This window comes from Vollenhovia emeryi, unplaced genomic scaffold, assembly GCF_000949405.1.
Source record: "Vollenhovia emeryi isolate VEMERY1.0 unplaced genomic scaffold, V.emery_V1.0 DF939136.1, whole genome shotgun sequence".
In the NCBI taxonomy this organism is placed as follows: Eukaryota; Metazoa; Arthropoda; class Insecta; order Hymenoptera; family Formicidae; genus Vollenhovia; species Vollenhovia emeryi.
In genome coordinates, this window is record NW_011967230.1 from 1,337,480 (window position 1) to 1,360,487 (window position 23,008).

The following is a 23,008-nucleotide window of genomic DNA, read 5'->3' on the forward strand; positions in this document are numbered from 1 at the left end:
GAGAGAGAGAGAGAGAGAGAGAGAGAGAGAGCGAGCGCTTGTTTACCAGGAAATCCTGTTTACTCCTTAAGGCTGATGGCAAAGAACGATCCGTAAATGCTTAAAACTGTCAGTCAGGCCTGTGTCCACGGCGCTAGAACTTGGTCCAAGTTCTAGTTCCGAGAAATCTGCAGTCAATCAACCTGCAGCTTTTAAAAGCTTTTAAGCTGCACGTTGATTAATTGGCTACAGATTTCTCGGAACTAGACTTTGGATCAAGTTCTAGCATCGTGGACACAGGCCTTTAGGCTCGATTTCACCAAACGTCGCTTAACTTTAATCTGAGTTTAAAGCCTCGTGTCCACGATCCAAAGAACTGTGTCGAAGTTCCAGTTTTGAAAAATGTATAGCCAATCAACTTGCATCTCTTACGGAGAAGCTGCAAGTTGATTGGCTACGCGTTTCTTAGAACTAGAACTTGGACACAGTTCTTGGAACGTGGACACAAGGCTTAATTCGTGTTCGTCTCTTTCCAGAGTAACAGTTGGAAAGAGACAAAGGAACGAAGTAAACCAAGCTCAAAGTTAAACGACGTTGGTGAAAGCGGGCCTTTAGTTTAGTCGTAGACGTAAGGCAAGGCGGAGAAACACGTAAGTCGTACGTCTACAACTAATGCCCGTTTCTACCAATGCAGATTAACTTTAATCTCAGCTTAAATTACTTCTTGTCCTTTTCCAATTCATGAAACTAGAGAAAGATACAAAGCAAGTTGAACCAAGATTAAAGTTAAACTGCGTTGGTAGAAACGGGTATAAGACAGTTTTAAGCATTTACGGATTGTTAACTGCCATCGATCTAAGGGCCTGAGCAGAAAGACTGTCGTAACTGTCTTATGATTCCGTCGTAAGACGTAAGTCGGTGTCGGAAGTAGACGCACAAAGAATTGTCGTATGTCGCCTCGCGACACAATGCGAGGGACGCGACATACGTCTACAATTCTTTGTGCGTTCACTTTCGACACCGACTTAAGTCCTGGCCCAACATTACCTTTGTCGTACGACAGATTTGTCAAGCGTGTCGATTGGCTGCCGAATAAAAACTTCCTATACTATCCTGCGGCCAATCGACACACTTGAAAAATTTGTCGCACGACAAATGTAGTATCAGCCCCTCACGACGGAATCGTAAACGGCCCGACGGCTGTCTTTGGCTGATGGCAGAGAACAATCCATAAACGCTTAAGACTGTCTCAGTCGTAGACGTAGGGCAAGGCAGAGAGAAACGTAAGTCGTATGCAATAGCCTTTCACGACTTACGTTTCTCTCTGCCTTGCCCTACGTTTACGACTGAGACAGTCTTAAGCGTTTATGGATTTACGTTTACGATTGTTCTCTGCCGTCAGCCTTTCTCGAGTCCTAGGTGTTGAAAGATAAAAGAAGTCGGGCGCAGCCGAAACAAGCGAACCCAAGCACGCGGCCGCGCACTCTCGCTCCAGAAAACAAAACGGAACAGTGACCTTTTTTTTGTCAGGAGTGGAGTCATCGGCGATATCGAAAGGTGTAACAAAGAAGGGTAAATGACTCGTCCGTTGCGGCGCAAGATGACTCAATCGAAGCGCGCAGCACGAGCGATACAAAGATGAAACAACCGTGTAATATTGCATTCGAAGAATCGAGACGCGTTTTTCCCCTCGGCGACTCTCGCGAAATGCGCTCGCTGCAGCCCAGTACGGGAGTGCTCGATCTCGAATCGTTCCCCAAAAGAGGTTGAAAGAAAAGACACTACGTGAACGTGCTCCGATATGCGTCGAAAAAGTATCTCGATCACTTTGACGCCACGTAATTGACGGGAAACGGTCACCGGTGTAGAAAGTGCAGTTGAAAAAGGAACATGTACCTCCCGCTGTCGGTTTTAACCGCGTTTTCGGCTCCGCGGGAAGCTCGGGTCGCGTCGCCGCGCCGACAAAGTTAGCCGATTTCTATGAATCGACGTAACGTGCACTCGGCAGGATCGTTGCGTCATTAATCGCTCTCGGAGGCGATCCGAGGTCGGAAGCGCCGAGTATGAAATGTGCTACCGTGAGACGGGATGGATCTAGGGGCGATCGACCCCGGCGAACGTTGAATCGATGTTTCTCTCCCTCTCTCTCTCTCTGTATCGTGTGTCGTGAGATTCAACGATTAACAACGCTCGCGGCCCGCTTCCGCGTCACCGCGAGGCCCGAACGTGCCGTGCACTTGAAACGCGAGAGGCGCGGAGACGAACGCGGGGATCGAAACGAGCGGATGCCCGACGGCGTGCCGGACAATTCCGCGGTGATGCGTTAAACGACGCTGGGGCATGTAATCGCGCCGACCCAGCCGACGATAACTTACCGCTTAGGTGCGTAGATATATGTACACATCGGCCGGAGCCGTGCCCGGGGGCTACCCACCTCGACGAGCACGACGAAACGCCAGCAGGGAGCCCCGAGCCTCGCGTCGGAGCGTGGCATGCAGCGGGCTGGGGACGGTGGCAGACGAGCCGCCGGCGCGGACACGGGCCAGCGGTGCGGTGCGGCCGCCCGAGCGATGCCCAGCCACTGTTGTCAGCGTCGACGTCCCGCACGTTTCTCACTCGGCGCGGTACGCGGCAGTTTCACTACGCCTGTCGGGCGGCACCACACCGACCGCCGACCACACTCGGCCACCGCGAAAGATGCCGCCTCTCGGCCCCGAGTTCGGCAAAGCGCTGCGACGTCCGCCTGGTCGCTCGCTCGCTCGCTCGCTCGTTCAGGCGCGCGCGCGCGCGCGCGTGCGTCGTGTGTTTACTTTGCGCTACTGATCGTCCGATGTTGCGCGCCTAACGCGTGCCCCCATGTGATCCCTTCTCCGGGGTGTACGCCTCTCCGCGATGATCGCGAATCGTCTCGCGCGGTATAGCGCGCCGTCGTCCCGGAGAAACCAACGGCCGACGAGGCACAGCGCGCTCGGTCTCTGTCTCCGCACGAATCGCGCAACGTACGTCCGCGCATCACGCGCGTACAAGGGCCACTGCCGCGCCGACGGCGGCGGCCGCGCCGCCGGCCGCGCCTCGCGGCGCGCGCCCGCACTAACCGCGCGGTCACGGAGTGATCGATAGATAAACGGCGGACCGACTGCGTCAAATTCGTAATATGCCCGTATTGGACCGCGGATTGAGATTCCGATTAGATAGAAATCTGACCAATTAGAGCGAAAGTTACTAAACTTGAGATTAGCAGACTTCACTGTGATTGGTCGAATTTCAATCTAATCCCAATCTCTATCCGTAGTCTGACACGGGCTTAACGCGAATACGTAAAGCATCGATATGTTGTGTATCAGGCGTGCTGCTACGTCAGACGGCTTTGAGAGGGAAAGTGATTGAGGTATTGACGCGCGGTTTTATTTGTCTGAGAATAATAGATTGTCCCTCCTCCCTCCTGCGCAATTTCAGATATGTGTTAAGCCCGTATCAGACTACGGATTGGGATTGGGATTAGATTGAAATTTGACCAATCAGAGTAAAAGTTACTGAACTTGAGATTAGTAGACTTTACTGTGATTGGTTAAATTTCAATCTAATCCCAATCCCAATCCGTAGTCTGATACGGGCTTTAGGCGAGCTGTAGATACATTCGAATGTTTAGGGCCAGTTATTCCAGGGTTGGGAAAGTCACTTTATAAAAGTACCTAGTTACCGTTACAGTTTTTTTTTCGCTAAAAATGTAACTAGTTACAGCTACAAGTTACCAATTCTGCAAAGTAAAGCGGGGAGCGCACACTTTTGCATAAGTGCATAAGCATATGCATAACGAATTTGATTGGTCTATAGGCAAATGCGTAAGGAAATCGACCAATCAAACTCGTTATGCATATGCTTATGCACTTATGCAAAAGTGTGTGCTCCCCGTTTAACGCGTTACAGTTACAGTTACTCAAAAAGTAACGAACCGTTACTTTGCAGTTACTTTCTTGCAATGAAAATAAAAATATCCAATCTGCGTTTTAATTGTTAAGTGTCGATGAAAGCGTTTATGTGCAAATGCAAGATCTAATGCGATCTGTGGAGGTTTAAAAAATATAAACAGCAACTATTAATGTAACTGTTAAATTAGTTACTAGTTATCGAAAAAAATGTAACTGCGTTAAGTTACAGTTGCAGATGGGGAGAAGAACTTGGACCAAGTTCCAGCACATCAGGGCACAGGCCTTGAGAGAGGCGAGTGAGATAGAAAGGGGAGGAAGAGCAGTCTCGGATTTGGCAATGCCGTACGCAGTTATAGACGCGAACGGGCCTAAAAATGGGAATAAAACTTATGTTGAATTTGAATCCTGTTAGATTTCGCGCGTCGCCAACTTCAAACTGTCCCCCACCTCTTCTCCACTCGCCTATACACGTGCTGTACTCTTTGCGTCTACACCCGAGTTGCACCCAAATCCCCCTTCCCGTTTTCGCGCCCCCGCACCCTCTCGCGCGCATCTGTCGCACTGTAAGTGCAGCGAGTGCGCGCGAAGCACGCACTTATTATACTATTTCGTGTTCCTGCGACGATCCCGACCGATGTTCGCCACCCGCGCGTTAAAATCCCGCGTGTCGCTCGTAGCCGCACGCTCCCGCCTGCTCTTCAGGTATCTACATCTCCCCCCCCCCCCGCCACTCGTCGTCGCTGCGTGCGCGGATCCGCGCGCACCTGACAGGAAAGTCGCGCGATCGCTCCCGCTGTCATTCGTCGCGTCATCGCTCCGGGACGCGGATCGATCAACGGAATCGACGGTGCGGCCGTAGCGTTTAGTCGGGCAGCTCTCGCGACGTTCACTCGGCGGACGCACGATACCGTGAAATCGCCGCACGGCCGTTCGGTTGAATTCACGCGCCTCGCTGGACTCTAACCTCAACGGCAGCGTGCGACTCGACCCTCGGCAGTGGCGCTTTTTTTCCTTTTTGTTTACGAGGTAACACGAAATCTTGGTGCGAGACAAAATTCGTTGTCGGTCCGTCCCGTTATGGAGGTATCGTAGAGAAAGAGCGCGCGTTGTTCTCCCCCCCCCCCCCGCCCTCTGCGAAGAGCCCAAGGTCGGCGGTGAGAAAGAGGGAAGCGATAGATTTGAGCGGGCCGCGAGGTCTCGTCGGCGATGACGTCGTTTTGTCAGAACGACGGGAACCCCCTCGCGGAGAGCTGTGACTGCAAGTAAGAACGCCGTCGCTTTGGTAGTCGATCCTTGACCGCGCGCGACCGTATAGCCCGTGCCTGAGAGTTGGTAATGTAAATTGTAACGCTGCCCCCCCCCCCCGGGGCTACGCGCGCCTTTGTCTCTTTTATTTTCTCCACTGCGTCGGTTGTTTGCGAGTCTCTTGCTTTTCCCATCCTTGAATTTCGCAAGAATCGGCCTGTTACGGGAAAGGTGTATGTGAGAGAGAGAGAGAGAGAGATTCTGGGTTTGTTATTTTAAAAGTTGCAAAGGGGAGAAGAAATCGGAGCAAAACCGTCCTCGGCTAGTTTGCACCTGGACATTCCTCACGGCTGACATTTGTTTAGAGTTTTAATTGTAGGAGATGAAAATTTGACGACGCGAGAAAGTTTGGAGTCGTCAAAATAATTTTTCTCATTGGAAATTAACGTTCACTTTTGTTTACTTTTCGATGTAACGTGCAAGATACGCTTGAGCATTGTTGGACACTTTTGCTGTGGTTCGCGAAATTCTTTTCCTTAAAGAAAAGCGCCAGAGTGCGTCCAAGTGGTCCCTCAAGAGTCAGTGATCGTAGATAGAGCAGTTATTTAACAGATTAAGTTTTAGGAACAGCGCATTGGCAATAGTGCGAGTTTAACTTAAATTTTTTTTCCAGCGACGTCTTACGGTTGACTCTCTGTTACTTATCGGCCCTCTTTGTTATCTTGTAAAGTTACAGTTTCCTTTGTTTCGCTTCTTTATGCCACTTGTCCACTCTATATTTATCGTGTGCGTGACTATACTGATAATGGGAAAATGAACGAGAGACAAAGGGCGTTACATTCCTTTATTTTACACCTGCACTACTAAAACGAAAACGGAGACCGAAGGGAAAAAATTGACTTGAATAGAGAGAATATTTTCTCTTGGCAATTTAACAAGATAGAGACTATTGCAATCTATATAATAGTTTGTATTCGTACATTTTCAACATTTTATTTGATATTTGATATTTTATTAATATCTTAATAAACAGTTGAAAACTCCGTGGAAGAAGATTATTGTAAAAATAATTCTTGGAGAGGTACAAGTTTACTTTACTCGGGAACATTTGTTCAACCTTAGTATTTCTTTTGTATTTTCCTTATGTTTAGGAATAATATTTCCGAGCCCGTGACTTTGGCGAGCAACATGTCGACTCATCGATCGAGTTCCCACAAACGTGTGGAAGAGCGATACGACGATATAATAAAATCGCAAAATGACGACCGATTGTACAGAGGTTTAGTGCTTGCTAATAAAATGAAGGTTCTTTTAATAAGTGACTCAACAACGGACAAGAGTGCTGTCGCAATGGACGTTAATATCGGTAATCATGTTATTTCACTATTTTACGTATAGTATTAGAAGTTGTAGAAGTAATTGAAGAAAGATAGACGGCTTTTTCATTAGCCTAATATATTTAATATATTTCATATGTCGGATCTTTGTGACTTCTCCTTGATAACTTTGTGTTTCTGGTGCGAACGTTCGATGTTTTCATTTCTGTTTTCCTCTTCCCAGTCTACTGTTAACACTGTTTATATTTTCTTCTGGGTACATTTGAAAGTACGTTTAAAAGTACATTTGACAGTACGTTATGATAACACAGATAATCAAGGATTAATACGTTTTTATTAATAATTGTCAAATTATCGATTTTAAAGTTCATTTAATTAGAGACGAAATATGTTGCAGGCTATATGTGCGATCCAGACGATCTACCGGGACTAGCACACTTCTGCGAGCATATGTTGTTCTTGGGAACGGAGAAATATCCTCAGCAGAATGATTACACTATGTATTTGTCGCAGAATGGCGGCGGGAGCAACGCAGCTACGTACTCGGATCACACCACCTATTACTTCGATATAACACCGGAGAAGTTGGAAGGCGGTTTAGATCGTTTTTCGCAGTTTTTTAAAGCGCCTCTCTTTACGGAGGCCTTGACCGAACTGGAGCTAAATGCTATAAATTCAGAACATGAGAAAAATGTAGCGAACGACACCTGGCGATGTGATCAAGTGGACAAATCGTCTGCAAGCCCGGATCATCCGTTTTCCAAATTCGGCACCGGCAATAGAGAAACATTAGACACAATACCGAAACAACAGGGCATTAACGTTAGAAATAGGCTACTAGAATTTCATGAAAAGTATTATTCTGCGAATGTTATGTCATTATGTATTCTCGGCAAAGGTATGACGATAATGTACAAATATCTGTTTTAAATTAGAACATTTTAATGTTTTTTTTTTAAATACTTTTACGTCTGAAAATATTTGAATTTCGGGATATGAACCGAGTGATGAACAATGAAGTTATTTCAACGAACAAATTTTCTGTTTAGAGAGTTTGGATGAGCTCGAAAACATGGTATTAGATCTCTTTAGTGAAATAAAAAACAAGGAAATTAATGTTCCAATATGGCCTGAGCATCCATTCAAGGATGAACACTTTCGCACGATATGGTATATTGTTCCGATAAAAGACACAAGAAATTTAGATATTACGTTTCCTTTACCTGACATGCAGAAACATTACCGATCTTCGGTAATATATTTTTCTTTTGACTTTGATACTTTGTCATATACAATTATGTGATATTTTATTTGAAGCTTGTATTTATTCTTTATTTGTTACCATAGCCTGCGAATTACGTTTCCCATTTACTTGGACATGAAGGAGAGGGTTCATTATTATCGGCTTTAAAAGCTAGGAGTTGGTGTAATTCCCTGGTATCTTGGAAACGCCCTAGCAGCCGAGGTTTCGAATTCTTCAGTGTTGTTGTAGATCTAACTGAAGAAGGTATTAAGCATATAGAAGATATTGTTCAACTGATGTTTCAGTATATCAATATGCTCAAGAGAAAAGACCCGATCAAATGGATCTATGATGTAAGTGATGAAATAAAATACGATCTTACGTAGAATGCACGGCAGATTGTAGGATTGCAATTTGCCGGACACTGTACTTTAATATCGTGTATCACATAAAGAGTTTTATGATTTTATATTTGCAGGAATACAAAGATATTGCGAATATAAATTTCCGTTTTAAGGAAAAGTTTCCGCCACGTTGTTACGTGACTTGTATAGTCCAAATGCTACAAGAATATCCCATGAACGATGTTTTGTGCGCGCAAACCGTTTTTCCTGAATGGCGGCCGGACTTGATCGAGGAAATAATGAAATATTTGGTGCCGGAGAATATCAGGATTCATGTGGTCGCAAAAGCATATGAAAATATAGCAGATGAGACCGAAAAGTGGTATGGCACTAAATATAAGAAAGTGAAGATATCCAAGGAAACAATGGACATGTGGAAACACGCTGGTTATAATAATGACCTGAGATTGCCTTCTAAGAATGAATTTATAGCCTCTACATTTGATATCAAGCCACACACTACGGTAATTAAAATTATACTCGTATTATATTTCGTAATATAAATCCTCGAGTACCATTTCGTGATACTTAAAGCCTAATCCTGGCAAAGCTTAAAACCATGTTATAAAATATGACATTGTAATGAATTTATACACCGGTGTTTAAGGATTAATTCATTTAAAATAAAGCTGAAAAAAATTATGTGTACGTGATACAGTAAGAAAGATGTGTCAAAATTTTTAATTTACAATTTCGGTTTCTTTTTGCACATGGAACATTTGCCCTATTGTACCACCAATTTTGCTTTCATTCTGTATTTGCATTATACTACATTGTTATTATACATATTAACAGGTAAAATTTTACAGGTAGAAAAATTCCCTATTATTTTGGAGGATACATCATTGGTAAGACTGTGGTATAAAAAGGACGATGAATTTATTGTACCGAGAGCAAAGATGATCTTTGATTTTGTTAGGTATGCGATAATTGTGTGAGAGGGAGAGATACATTAGCCTAGTTTACGCCGTATTTTGTTCGCGCAATTTGACCTATACTTCGAAAGTAAACTTGCATGGAAACGTTTACACTATTTAAACCTGTAATTTTTGGGTCCAATATGGATAGCTTGAAAATTAAGTCTTCATGTGAATGTTATCTGTCGAGTACCATCTGTTTAATCTTTAGACAACCTGCGTTTACATGTATTACATCGTGCCACCTATATCAGGTCAAGGCAAGCGAAAAGAAGACCTGACCCAAATCGAGTTGTTTATCAACCGTTTATCGACACTCAATCGTGAATAGGTCAAATATGCATGTAGGTAACCACCTAAACGCACTGTGTAAATTAGGCCAATGTGAATCGAAGTAGCGCTATAATCGTTACTTTTATAACAGAAAAGTATATTTCCTTAGAATTATATACAACGTTCGTTTTGTCTTTAATTTCTAGTCCATACGCCTATATGGATCCTCTTAGTTGCAATTTGACTAATATGTTTGTTCAGCTATTTCGTGATTCTCTTAACGAATACGCATATGATGCTGAGCTAGCTGGTTTACAATGGGAACTTAATAATTCGAAATATGGAATAGCAGTAAGTATATGTATACATAATGAGACAGTAACAAACTATTGTATATTAAGTAGGTTTGGGCTATTATACAAATAAATTATTATTCAATTTCTTACTAATTTAGTAACATTTATAACATGCTATTTCATATACATAAAAATTACTTATACAGAAATCAGATTTTATTTTTATCTCTAACTATTGTCATTCGTAGATATGTTCAATTCCATTTTTATAATTATCTAACGTTTTATAAATAATATTTGATCTAATAAGTATTAATTTAATTTTATAAAGAAAGCATTCATAAGAAAGATTAAATTTGTTTTCTTAGCTTGGTATAAGTGGTTACGATGACAAACAACGTGTGTTCCTGGAAAAAATTATGGATCGAATGATAAATTTCAAGATTGATCCAAAGAGATTTGAAATCCTAAAGGAAAATGTATGTATAACAAATGTAATAAATTTCTTTAACTTATTTAAGCAACGCATTTATATTGAATGCCTTTCAGTACATCAGGAACTTGAAAAATTTTGCTGCTGAACAACCTTATCAGCATGCAATGTATTATATTGCAGTCTTGTTGACGGAACAAGCTTGGCTCAAGGATGAATTGTTGGATCATACTCCTTGTAAGTGTAAAGGATAGCTAATATTTTTTGTTAAAAATTATTTTCTTTTTATTTTGAAATTAATTTCGTTGTAGTCCTTGGTAAGATTATGGCACATAATTAAAATTTCTCTGATATATAGATCTAAGTGTTGATAGACTCCAGTACTTCATACGACGTCTTCTCAGTAAACTGCATGTGGAATGTTTGATACATGGTAACGTGACTGTAACGGAAGCTACAGATATACTTAAACTAATTGAGTCTAAGTTGACAACTGGAATACCTCACATAGAATCCTTGGTACAAAAGCAGTTAGTGTTATATCGGGAAATTAAACTAGATCATGGTAAGCGCATTATATAATCAAATTGTACTTATAACCATTTGTAAAATTAATATGCTTAATGAATTTTAATTTATATAAACGGATATACTTTTAATATCAAACAAATTTATTGTTTCTTCTAATGGTCTTATGCTAATATTAGATTCATTGAAGAAGTGAAAAAATATGAAAATAAAAAACTGAAGTTTTAATTCATGTAGAAAACAGATATTTGGAAATATAAGAGAAAATTATTTGTTAGTAATATTATTTGGTCTGCAATAAAATTCATTCCAGAAATTAAATATTAGCTGTTAATGTGATAATATCGTTTATAATTATATGACAGTACGTAACAGTATCGTATAATGATATAATTGCTATAGGTTGCCACTTCCTATTTGAAGCAGAAAATAAATGGCATAAGAGTTCTTGTACAACGGTGTACCATCCAACTGGTTTACAATCAACGGAGACAAATATGCTCTTAGAGCTGTTAGCACAAATTATTGCGGAACCTTGCTTCAATATTTTGAGAACTAAGGAGCAATTAGGCTATATAGTACTTAGCGGTATACGTCGAGCAAGCGGAACGCAAGGTTTGAGAATCGTAGTACAAAGTGACAAACACCCGCAATATGTGGAAAAACGAATCGATTCATTTCTAGATTCTATGTTGGTGAGTATAATAGGTACTTATATGTATGTGAATGTTTTAACATACAGAGGATATTTTGTGATAAATTTTTAACATACAATAATTATGTTAAAACATTCACAATAATATATATTAAAATATTGATTAATACTATACGAGAATGTTTTTAAATTTATCCACAAAATATCCTCTAATATTACGATCATAAATATGTCTCACTCCATTTATAGTGTGATAATTGAAGCTACGTTTCTAAAGTATTGTTGTCACTATAATTACATTTCAGGAACATATATCTACTATGCCAGAAGAGCAATTTGAGGAACACAAGAAAGCTCTGGCTACAATACGTTTGGAGAAACCCAAAATGTTAAGTTCACGGAGCACTTTATATTGGAATGAGATTGTAAGCCAACAATATAACTTCGATCGAGTAAATATTGAAGTAGCTTACTTAAAGACGATAACGCAGGAGCAATTATTTAACTTTTATGAGGTAACTATTTCTGCAAAATATATTAATGCATAATATATTATCCTAACTTAAGAAAAAAAGAAAAGATTTTGTGAAAAACGAATGGGAAATATAGAATAAATTTTTTATATAAATTTTTGTATGAATTTCAAGAAAAATTATTTTAATAGTTGAAAATAATATACTTATAATACCTTCTAGAAAAAAAATTGAGACGGAAAACTTACAGTAAACCCAACTGATTAAATAATTAGCCAGTTGGGTTGACTATAAGTTTCCCGTCTCAATATTTAATCATTGCTGGTGACAATAAGCAAACTCTCCTTTCTTCTAGGAAAATGTACATAATAAAGGTCGACGTAAATTGTCAGTACATGTGATATCCACAACAACGGATAACAATTTACTTGATGACACGTCAAGGAAAATTGCTGACTTATCGATTGATGAAGACGTTAAGAAAATCAATGACATTGTGTCATTTAAAAAGAGTCAACATTTATATCCTCTACTAAAACCATATGAAAAATATTTTCTCACAAAAGGCATACGATCTTCTAAGTTATAAAGACACAATAATATAATAGTGAATCAAATGAACGTATTCATTTATTTGCTCAATTTGGGAAGAATTTTTATTCTAAGTTTACAGAATATGATTAATTATTTATTATTGTTTGTAATTAATATTTTCAAAATTTAGAAGGCATTGGATTTAGAAATTCTTCAATTTATAAATTATGTGGCGCGTTTTATGCATAATTATTAGTCATTTGAGAAAACAACGTATTACTTTATAGGAATTAATGAATGTAACTATTGCACCGGCCAAACGATTTCCGTTTGATCTGTCGACGTACAATTTTAGACAATCGTAAAAAAGAAATTTGAAGAGATGGATCGCCAGTGAATAAAGAACAAATAATAAGGATGACGTCGACAATTAACTGGCACAATATATTTCGTTTAGTAAAAATACAATGTTTCTTCTACCGACTTCACACAATAATGGACGTCTTTCGGAATTTTTATCTACTCCATATGTGCAGAGTGATTCGTTCCTTCATGTATTTTTTTATAGCCACCAATTTTTAATATGTCACCCATTTTTTGCTGTCATACTTAATGGGTTGACTTTTGATGAACGTTTAGCATTTACCCACACAGCACGGGGAACTCCCGGGGAGTTCTTAAAACTGGTCATAAGCTTCACTTGAACTTCAAACGAACTCGCACGGAGCCCCCTGAGAGCTCCTATGTCCGCTTTTGAGAGCTCTCAAAAGCGGACATAGGAGCCCGCGAGGAGCTTCATTTAAGCTCGCAGGGAGTTCAGAAAACATGTTTTAAAAACGCTCTGCGAGCTTAAATAAAGCTCCCAGGGAGCTACGTGCGAGTTAGTTTAAAGTTCAAATAAAGTTTATGAAAAATTTTATTAGCTCCCCAGGATTTCTCCGTGCTGTGTGGGCATAGTCATCAAAAATATATTTAGGTCATTAAAAGTTTATCCATGATCCAGATAACTCGCTGTCGGATTATATCGGCTCGTCTCTTATACTAATATGGAAGGATTTTCTTACGAGAAAGACTAAAGTGCGGTCGCCAATCGAATTTTGTAAGCTTCCCGGGAGCTCAGCGAAATGAACTCCCTGGAAGCTTGTTTTGTCGAATTTTGTAAGCTTCCCAGGAGCTCAGCGAAATGAACTCCCTGGAATTTTGTTTTGTCGAATTTTATAAGCTCTTTGGAAGCTCAGCGAAATGAACTTCCTAGGAGCTTAATCGGAGCTTTGTGCTGTGTGAGATACTGATTAAATATTATTTTTAGACTTGTAAAATTTATCGTTACTTAACAATTTTAATGTGAATTAAGCATGATTTAATGTAATATTACAAATTTATAAATTAAATATTAAGTACATGTCTCTCAAATTGTATTTTTTTTCACAGAATCCTCTCATAAGTTTGTCTAATAGACATTGCATATTGTATATGAAGATATAAACATAAATAAAGTACATACATTTTTATTCTAATACAATATAGATAATTTATATAAATAACACTTATAAATTCTATCTCTTCATTTTATATATATCTCCCTTATTCACAATCATTTTTACTATCCTGATAATTTTCATTTATTCTACTTAATTTTTTTATCCATTCTGCACACCGTTTATATAAAAAAAAATAGAATTTGTACTATGAAATTAATTGAACAGAAGAAGTGAAGCACGCCGCGTAACGAGAAAACCAATCGGCATTTCGGAAAAGAGACCTCAACACGAAGTGTATAACATCTCTTTTTTTTAAGGGAGAGTAATCGTAGCCACATACATATGTCGGTTTCCAAAATTTAACGAAACAAAAGCCATACGTTACGTCTCACGGATAGGAAAATTTATTTGACAACATATTAATTAAACCGTTTTGAATCGCCCGATCCAGCGTTATCGTATCGTGGTAAAATATTTAGTTGACGTAACGAGAATTCGTTAAAAAACGATGAATAAACCCAAACAAGATAAGGAAAGCGACATGGTGAGCGTGTAACATTGGCTAAAAGATTACAAGTTGTAGTAAAACGTCACAAAAATGTCATATGTGAATTGATTTGAACGCCAATCTGTATTAAAAATTAAATATTACGTATCAATATTATTTTATTTCTTATATAGAATGAAGAAGATAAGAGATTGCAGGAAGAATTGCTACAAGCGGTCGATGTATTGCAGGTAAATCAATTTCGACAATTTTATCATATATTCGTTTTGAGAAAAAAAAAGAATGGAAAAGTAAGTTATTAAAGAATAAATTAAAAATTCATCGACTCTTATTTTTGATAATTAAAGACTACCATCTTTCTTAGAAGGAAATTGGATTGTGCTATATTATTATCAGGGTAAAGATGAGACAGCTGTGGTGTTGTCGTTGAACCACCTGAGGATGCTGATACGTACATCCACAACTTCGATGACGTCTGTTCCAAAACCTCTCAAGTATTTGAGAAATTTTTATCCGAGCTTGAGGAGCGCATACAGAAAGCTCAAGCGGGAAGAGGCAAAGATACGTTTTGCCGAAATCCTGAGTATACTCGCTCTTGCTGGAGCTACTCCAGGATCCAGGGACTGTCTGGATTTCTGCATCAAAGGGGCCGTTGATAATCCCGGGGAATGGGGCCATGAATATGTGCGGCAACTTGAGGCAGAGATTGTTGATGAATGGACGAACGCGCCGATCAAGGAAGAGCATAAGATTAGGTGAAGTATATTATTTTAAAAGATTACTAACAGCTATATGTGTCTAAATGGTTTATGATGTGACAATCTGTGATGAGAATTTACCCAGCGAGAAATGACTCGTCGATCGATCGATGTCGAAACGATGTCGAATCATTTCTCACTGGATAGATAACGGTTTGATTTACATATTTCTAATGCTCAGCCTCATATGTATTTGCACTGCAATCGAGAGGTAATAAGAACAATATGATAAAAGCAATAAAATAACAGCGTATCTCTTGTACTAGAAAGCGTCTTACATCGTTGATCAAGAGTATCATCGCGTTCGACATGAGGCACAACGCAGAAATACAAGCGTGCGATTTATGCTTGGAAATCGACGAGTTGAATTTCCTCGCAGAATATCTGGAACCCACAAACTTTATACGAGTGTGCCATTATTTAATTAGCTGCGCAGGTTACAGGTAATACAACTGGACACTATTAGAAGTAATACTTGTTTTAGTTTTTATAATAACGGCTAATTTAATTGTTTTTAAAGATAAATTGCCCCGCGCAAATTAAAATATAAATCTATTTATAGATAAAACATACGATTAAAATAGAAATACAATTCTTATTTTGTAATTTAGTTTCTACAGTATAATTTTTAAGTAGTAAAACACGTTAAAAAATATGCTGTACTATTCAATAAGCGTCGTAATCCAACTTACTCATTTGTGTTTGCATCGCTGATTTATTTGTTAAACTATTCCTATGCATAATCTTCAGCGAGGATATGGAGAGAAGACAAATATTAGAATTTGCCACGGAGCAATATCTGAAGTTTAACGAGTGTACGAGGGCACTATTCGTAGCGCTGCAACTTGCAAATTCAGAACTTGTTTTCAAATGCTTCACCGCTTGTCACGACCCTTTGACGAGGAATCAATTAGCCTTTATCCTCGCCCGTTTGCAAGTAACTCTTTGCATAATATCTGCATAGCATTTGGTTATTTCATAAAAGAGAGAGAAACAGAACAGCTCGTAAAGATCAAAGTTAAAAACGATTAAAAGTGTCATACACTAATTTTGCAAGTCTACAAAAATATGTAGATGTATCTATAAACAATAATAACTCAATTTCCATTTGCAGAAAATAATTCAAATTAAGTAGCAAACGACAGTTACACAAATTCTATTTATGACGTCTCTTAATACAATCGTGGCTGCATCTTTTAATTGCTCTTTATACGAATTTAATGTAATAGTCGAAATAAAAAAATTAATTAGACATATTTAGCATAATTACAAGATTAATTTTTTATTTTGTGTATTAGAAGAAATTCAAGCAACTATACAAAATAAATTCATAATAAAATATTATCCTGCTTTCTAAATAGGATCAACCCCTGAGGACAGAGTATCATGGGAATGACGTTAAGGATATCGAGGCGATCCTCAGCAATGGCCACGTGAACACCCATTTCCAAATTCTTGCTAGAGAGCTTGATATACTCGAGCCGAAGCTCCCGGAGGATATCTACAAGAGCTGGTTAGTGAACGGGTTTAAGCAAGTGGAGCACGATTCGGCTAGGGCAAATTTAGCAGCGAGCTTCGTTTCTGGTTTCGTGCACGCGGGTTTTGGCCAAGACAAGCTAATGGCGAACACATCCGATTGTTGGGTGTACAAAAACAAGGTTCAGTTTTTCTCTAAATAATCTCTGCGAAGAATATCTTAATTTGCATCAGTTAACTTTTACAATTACGATATTATATAATTGCATAGTTAACTTCCTATGCGCCTAATGGCAGAGATAAATAATTATCTAATAATTTATATTAAAAAATTGAGATATGTATTTGAATACTAAATATATATCTTTTGATTAGTCAAGATTATTTATTAATCAACAGAGCATTTAAAAATTATATGAGAAAAATACCGTAAGTAATAATATGCGGTCTTACTTTTTCAGGAACATGGAATGTTATCAGCTACCGCCTCTCTGGGCCTGATACATATGTGGGATGTTGATGGCGGATTAATTCCTATCGACAAGTTAGTATAAGTTCCAAGCAGGAAGATAAAAAATTACCGCGAATTTAATACTATTTTTTCGAAATATTACTTTGAGAAAGGAAGATATAACAAGACAATGATAAGAGACCGAGGAAAATCTGTGACTGATCTTGCTTGTTATATAACGGCTCTGTTTTCCACGTAGATATCTTTACACGAACGAAGATTACGTGAAATCTGGCGCTCTACTAGCGATCGGACTGGTGAATTGCGGAATTCGTAATGAATGTGATCCAGCTTTGGCGCTTCTCAGCGAGTACGTAAAATCGAACAGCCAGATTCTTCGCATTGGAGCCATCATGGGGTTGGGTTTGGCTTACGCTGGTTCCAGAAGGAAAGATGTCACCGAGCTTCTTTCTGGAGCTTTAACCGATGAGCAAAGTAGGTAACATAAATATTAGAGTATCTAGATTTATATTATAAATTTATATAAATTTAATTTTTTAGTCCAATAAGTTTGTCTCAAAATGAAAAAATATAAGAGATTAGCTCTTCTTTAATAATAGGAAAAATTAGAGGCTAACAAATTGAACATAATTTTTTTAATCTTTTAAATTGTACGATTTCTTCTTTACAACATATTATTATTTTATACTTCGGTGACTTCAATTAAAATTCTTTGCTTAAAAGGAGATGAAAATAATTAGTTACCATATCCAGCTACGAATTTTTTCAGATAATATACAAGTGTTGTCGCTGATTGCCATCTCCTTGGGCCTTATAAATGTAGGCTCGGGGGACTCCGATGTATCTTCGGCTATTCTGATGAAATTACTGGGACTGTCTATGAAGGAACTCGTTGTCACGCATTCAAGGTATAATTATGTAAAATATTATTATACTATTAAGAAAGTATACGCATACATAATACAAATGCATGTGATATATATATATATATAGAAATTATTTTCTTCACGCAGATTTTTAGCGTTAGCCTTAGGAATGATTTATATGGGAACCCGGGATGCCGTAGAAACACTATCCGTAGCGCTTGAAGCTCTGCCGGAACCGTACAGCTTTGCTTCGCAAACTATGTTACAAGTAAAATTAAATTGCTATCATTTTCTCAAAAGTAATTTCGTGAAACGTTTCACATAATTCAAACAGCAAAAGCTGTTAGATTCGTATAATTTTCACTTGATAAAAGCGATTCTGTTAGATTTGCGCATATGCGGGTACTGGCGACGTTTTGATAGTGCAAGAATTATTAAGAATCTGCTCGGAAGCTATCGAAGAAGTGACGAGCGCGAAAACGACACCCGAGAGTACCTCGATACCAAGTTGCTGCGATCAAAGGAGACCACAGAGCAGCTCTACCAAGCTAGAAAAAAATATAAAAAACGACAAGCAAACCGAGGAATCTGCCAAGTAAGTGTTTGACTGGTAAAAGTGAAAATATTAAATGATATATTAATAAATATTAATAGAACATAAATTAATAAACTCAGTATGTAGATATCAGTTTGAGAAAAAATCAATTTTGTTGTTGGATATGTTTCCGCATGTTTTATGCTAAATAACTAATTTATGACAAAAAATAATGCTGTATTAATTACAGGGATATTGGAACACCGCAGGCTATAGCATCCCTCGGAGTAGGTGTAGTTGGACTTGGAGAAGGAAAGGAAAACTCGAGAATCTTCGGTCAGGTCAGGAGATAAGTCCGTTCAAGTCTTCAATAAGCCGTAATGAATATTTATGAGATGTTCCTATCTAGAGCCAGAAGGAGACAAAGAAATATTTAAATTTCCATTCGTCTTTATTAACATTTATGGGCTCTTCTATAGTTCATTCATAACTGCTTAAGAGGCATACAGCTTAAGAGACTCACGATTTCATTCTCTTTATGGCATAGAAGTATGAGCGGAGGATCATTTAAAAGTGTAGTCGACTCCTAACTAATATTTATTATGGGAACCGCTCGTCGTGATCTCCCCGATCCTTCAGTGTTATTACGATGTTAAATGTAGATCGGAAGATATGGTTCAACGCCAGCACGACGTGCCATGCCCCTCGCGTTGGCCTTATCTTCGCTGTCGAACGCCGATCCAGCGGTCTTGGACGTGTTAAACAAGTACAGCCACGATCACGACGCCGATGTCGCTCTGAATGCGATCTTAGCCCTCGGCCTGGTAGGCGCTGGCACCAATAATGCACGATTAGCGACGATGTTGAGACAGTTGGCGGCTTACCACGCCAAGAATCCATCTCACCTGTTCCTCGTGCGCATCTCTCAGGGTTTAGTACACCTGGGCAAGGTAAAAACCTTACAAATAGAGTAGATTTGATAAAGACGTTTGCTATTAGATAGTTAATAAACGAACAGATGATAATAATATCGATGAAGTAACAATTTGCTCTCTGACAAATCAGCTCACCTGTCTTTAATGCAGAGCAAACACTTATTTAATCGTTCTTTCCTAGGTGCATCTTTAAATATTGTTTTTTTCCTTTCAGGGCACTTTATCCCTATCACCTTTGCGGTACGCTTCAAAAGTTTTAGACTACACTGCCTTAGCTGGTCTGATGGTCGTCCTAGTTGCGTGTTTAGATTGCAGGAATCTTATATTATCTCAGTCTCACTATTTAATGTATTGCTTGGCGATTGCGATGGAGCCAAGGTGGCTAGTCACTGTAGATGAAAATCTTAAGGTGTACAAGAAAATTATCCAAATCAGCTATAAGATCTTGTAATCAATTGTAAAGTATATATTCTAGGCTTAAAAATAATCTTCTTCCAATACTTTGCAGAATTTGCCGGTGTCAGTGAGAATTGGTCAAAGCGTGGATGTTGTAGGGAAAGCAGGTAATCCGAAATCCATTGTTGGTGGTCAAGTTCAAACCACACCAGTGTTGCTCGGCGCGGGCGAAAAGGCGGAATTAGTGTCGGACCAATACGAGCCACTCTCCAGTGTGCTGGAGGGCTTCGTGATCCTTCGTGAGAAAGTAATTCCGTGTTAATCTTATAACGCTTCTATTTATAATTTAACCGAGAGTTTTTTACAGCAGACTGCAGCGAGTTAGAAAGCTCTGCGTTTGATGTTCTGCAGTAGTGCTTTTGAATTGCCTTTCGCTTTAGAACGACGCCAGCCAACGATACCGCGAGCAAACGGGAATCGAGACTTTTTCCTGCAGATCTACATAAAACAGATAAGGGAATGGAAAGACTTGTAAGGTCTGTGTTGAGCAATACAAACAGTTCGATCATTAATGCAATAGTGGCAGCATGTCGTTAGTTTTTTCGCATGTTTTGCATTTATTTAACTTTAGGGACTAGCGGAAGCAATGTGCTCTATACAACAGAAACATACATTGGTTCGCATTGCACAGTGGGAGCAATAACGTTACGCCATGATCAAAAGTGCCGGTTGTATACAAAATGAAAATAGAACCCGACGTGAAACTTATTTATGAAAATAAAACAAAAAGGAATTACACAAATGCGATTTACGGGAGTAAAATATATCTGTAAGAAAAAAAAAGAAAGAGATGTTACAGCGGTATCGACATCAAACGACACCAAAGTAACGAAATAATCGGTTAGTGATCATGGAGCATGTCGGATTTTCTTTGTGACGAAGCTTAACCAAGGCAACACAAAGATTCCAAAAACGCTAAATCGTCGCAAAGGATCGTCGCTTTGAAAGGATCTGAGTGTGTTGCCTCAGTAGGAATTATAAGTCTCACACAAAGCGTATGTAGGAGACACTTTGTAAGACTAAAACCTTATATACAATGTACTCTTTGCATCTAGAAACATTTTGTAGCCAATAAATACGTTTAACAAATTTGTGCAAGTTGATAAAATGTACATTATACATCGTACAATCGTACATTATCGACAAATTATTTAAGCGTTTTGATTTGCTTATATAAAATAGAAATGTCTCTGGATACAAAAGCACATTGTAGATTAGGCTTAACGATTCCTCTCTTCTTCACATAAAATATCCCACGACATTCATTTGTTAGGCACATGACTTAAGGTAAGGGGGCGAAATGTGTGGATAATAAAACGCAGCTGATTTGATAAAATGTCGCACGCGCGTCGATAGCAAAGTAGTTCGGTGACTTCGTTCGAACGAAGCGTGCCAATCTTATTGCACGCATGCATATCCAAATACGTAGTAAAGTCATCTAGATATAATAATCATACGGCGTAACAATCGAAACTTCGATACGTCGTGTTTCTCACCTATATATGAAAATTCAACTTTATTCGCTTCGCATAAATCAGCTCTATTCAATGGACGCGTATACGTCCGGTATTACCTCAACTGCTTTAACTATTACTTTGAAATCTTTTAATTCTGTGCAGGACCTAATTTAAGGGTGGAGGATGATTGCTGCGGTAAATGCTTCGTAAAATTAAAATTTTCGCTTAATTAGTAATAATCGCTGATGAAATCATCATGTACTCTAAGAGCAACATGAAACAACTTTTGAAATATAATGAAATGCGCGATAAGAATGGTTTATGCATTTTGCATGAAATAAATTTCTTTCTCGAGTTTAAAATGGTACAAATTTCAGATAGAAAACTTTAAGAATCGCTACTCGTTCCAAATAGGTAAATATGAATACGAGATTAAAAAATTTTCAAAATTGGTCTCTTGTGCCACTTCCAAAATTTTACGAAAATTGCTATGAATAGAATGTGACATAAGTCCATATATGGCTAAAATGTAATAAAACATCTCCATGTTATTGTTAGATCCACCACAACTATAAATTTGGTCCTGATGTTTTTATTTATACTCTAATGTAGAGTGATTAAGTGATTATAGAAGTCTATCGCAATCCGCACCGCAGAGCGTTTCTTTAGTTAATACATCACGGATAATTAAAAGGATAAAGACAAATTGATATTTTTTCTCACACAAGGACGTCGCATTTGCGCGCAAGCTACTTTATAAATTAATCCTCGTCGCAGAGTAAGTTAAAAAGTGACAAGTCACACGCAAATCGTCCAATTAATCAGTGCAATCGCACCATTCAGCAAGCTGGGCTCACCTACTCCTAACTCATGTTGCACATAGTAAAATATAATAATAATATTAATAGTAGTTAAAAATTAATAATGATAAATCCTACATAATAGCGTTTTTTTCTTGCGTTATAATCTTCCACAAAGTTAATATGTATGTATGCAATTTAGCGAATACGCGGTTATGTACTTTGAAACTTTCCTAGCTGCTCCCTCACGCCGCTTTTTCGATTTCTCGATTAATTTCTTATTTACAATAGCAAATTGTATTAAGAGTTTTAATCGCAATCTCTTCTATTTGATTATCGCCTCTCCTACATTAATATCAACTGTCATTGCGTATTCGTCAACGTGTATGAGTGAAACCAAGTCACGGTAGAGCTCCGACAGACGGAACTCGGAAACGACTACGTCACTAAACAGATCGGGTCATAGATAAAGCTGCCTGTGGATTCGTTGCTGCGAGAAAAAAATTGACGACAAGTGGCAGTGCTTCCGCGTCATTACATTGTGTGTTGTGTGCGTATGCGTCTGCGTCGCGCGCGCGCGCTCCAGTCTTATAGGACTTTCATTTTTGCGAGCACACGCCGGCCGGCAGATATTCGCAATGGTTGTCGAACACATTTTTTTCTCCGCGATGCATCTACCCACGCAGTAGGAATGTACGGTCCGTACCGCAGTAACGCAATCGCGACACGATGCGATGTGTAGTAAAGCAAAATGTGTGGCGTGAATTAAAAGAGACGGGCACGTCTTTTGATTTCATTGCGACGCCACTGTGGCAGTCTGTAGAATTCCGCTCGGGAGCATTGTAGGACAGCTTCAAATTCCGCATCGGAGAGGTGTCGCTGAAAAAAAAGAAGAGGTTGAATTGTTTTCACATTATTGTAATCACGATTATTGTATTAAATATTAATTAAATGTCAAATAACGCGATAAAAAGCGACAACGGAGAATACGTTATTATACTTAATAATCATAAAAAAG

General features: G+C 38.9%; 4 protein-coding genes across 20 annotated transcripts in view; 2 read left to right on the forward strand and 2 right to left on the reverse strand.

Moving 5' to 3' along the window:
* The window catches only part of LOC105567596 (TBC1 domain family member 24), a 39,370-nt gene extending 36,327 nt beyond the window's left edge, over nt 1-3,043 (reverse strand). For 2 of the 5 annotated variants that reach the window (XM_012022560.1, XM_012022558.1), the window contains exon 1: nt 2,414-3,043. The gene's annotated coding sequence lies outside the window, so the exon portion shown is untranslated. Of the gene's footprint in view, nt 1-2,354 lie in introns of all 5 variants that reach the window. The other 3 variants (XM_012022562.1, XM_012022561.1, XM_012022559.1) reach the window with 2 other exon arrangements.
* A 1,413-nt stretch (nt 3,044-4,456) lies between these two features.
* On the forward strand, nt 4,457-13,560 carry LOC105567598 (insulin-degrading enzyme). 3 transcript variants are annotated; one of them, XM_012022566.1, is made up of 14 exons: nt 4,457-4,610; nt 6,305-6,519; nt 6,888-7,388; nt 7,540-7,742; nt 7,838-8,086; nt 8,212-8,601; nt 8,947-9,056; nt 9,534-9,678; nt 9,992-10,102; nt 10,173-10,293; nt 10,415-10,621; nt 10,987-11,279; nt 11,545-11,754; nt 12,068-13,560. In XM_012022566.1, exons 1-14 carry the CDS (start codon nt 4,543-4,545, stop codon nt 12,299-12,301), a joined length of 3,057 nt encoding a protein of 1,018 aa, XP_011877956.1. In that variant the 5' UTR covers nt 4,457-4,542; the 3' UTR covers nt 12,302-13,560. The 3 variants fall into 3 exon arrangements, with proteins under 3 accessions (XP_011877956.1, XP_011877958.1, XP_011877957.1); XM_012022568.1 differs by lacking the exon at nt 4,457-4,610 and adding an exon at nt 4,658-4,934; XM_012022567.1 differs by lacking the exon at nt 4,457-4,610 and adding an exon at nt 5,049-5,170.
* A 50-nt stretch (nt 13,561-13,610) lies between these two features.
* LOC105567599 (26S proteasome non-ATPase regulatory subunit 2-like) lies at nt 13,611-20,845 on the forward strand. Of its 4 annotated transcripts, none has more exons than XM_012022569.1 (16): nt 13,611-14,271; nt 14,409-14,465; nt 14,632-14,990; nt 15,260-15,436; nt 15,744-15,930; nt 16,355-16,651; nt 16,931-17,013; nt 17,180-17,415; nt 17,711-17,849; nt 17,955-18,075; nt 18,194-18,402; nt 18,593-18,683; nt 19,005-19,292; nt 19,492-19,686; nt 19,786-19,980; nt 20,041-20,845. In XM_012022569.1, the coding sequence occupies exons 1-16, from the start codon at nt 14,236-14,238 to the stop codon at nt 20,056-20,058; spliced, it is 2,688 nt and encodes an 895-aa protein (XP_011877959.1). In that variant the 5' UTR covers nt 13,611-14,235; the 3' UTR covers nt 20,059-20,845. The 4 variants fall into 4 exon arrangements, with proteins under 4 accessions (XP_011877959.1, XP_011877960.1, XP_011877961.1 ...); XM_012022570.1 differs by having other exon boundaries at nt 20,044-20,845; XM_012022572.1 differs by having other exon boundaries at nt 14,254-14,271; nt 14,603-14,990.
* A 43-nt stretch (nt 20,846-20,888) lies between these two features.
* The window catches only part of LOC105567601 (actin-binding LIM protein 2), a 36,247-nt gene continuing 34,127 nt past the window's right edge, over nt 20,889-23,008 (reverse strand). For all 8 annotated transcript variants that reach the window (XM_012022577.1, XM_012022583.1, XM_012022575.1 and 5 more), the window contains one exon: nt 20,889-22,869. In XM_012022577.1, the coding sequence (XP_011877967.1) occupies nt 22,756-22,869 (114 nt within the window). In that variant the 3' untranslated portion in view covers nt 20,889-22,755. The remainder of the gene's footprint in view (nt 22,870-23,008) is intronic.

What these genes read in the sequence shown, in the direction of transcription:
- LOC105567599 (XM_012022569.1), top strand. Translation starts at nt 14,236, where the DNA reads ATGAATAAACCCAAACAAGATAAGGAAAGCGACATG. An exon ending in GTTGGGTGTACAAAAACAAG is followed by an intron (nt 16,652 to 16,930) that starts GTTCAGTTTTTC and finishes TTACTTTTTCAG; the next exon opens with GAACATGGAATGTTATCAGC. An exon ending in CTCGTTGTCACGCATTCAAG is followed by an intron (nt 17,850 to 17,954) that starts GTATAATTATGT and finishes TTCTTCACGCAG; the next exon opens with ATTTTTAGCGTTAGCCTTAG.
- LOC105567598 (XM_012022566.1), top strand. Translation starts at nt 4,543, where the DNA reads ATGTTCGCCACCCGCGCGTTAAAATCCCGCGTGTCGCTCGTAGCCGCA. An exon ending in ATTGTTGGATCATACTCCTT is followed by an intron (nt 10,294 to 10,414) that starts GTAAGTGTAAAG and finishes TCTGATATATAG; the next exon opens with ATCTAAGTGTTGATAGACTC. An exon ending in GGAAATTAAACTAGATCATG is followed by an intron (nt 10,622 to 10,986) that starts GTAAGCGCATTA and finishes TAATTGCTATAG; the next exon opens with GTTGCCACTTCCTATTTGAA.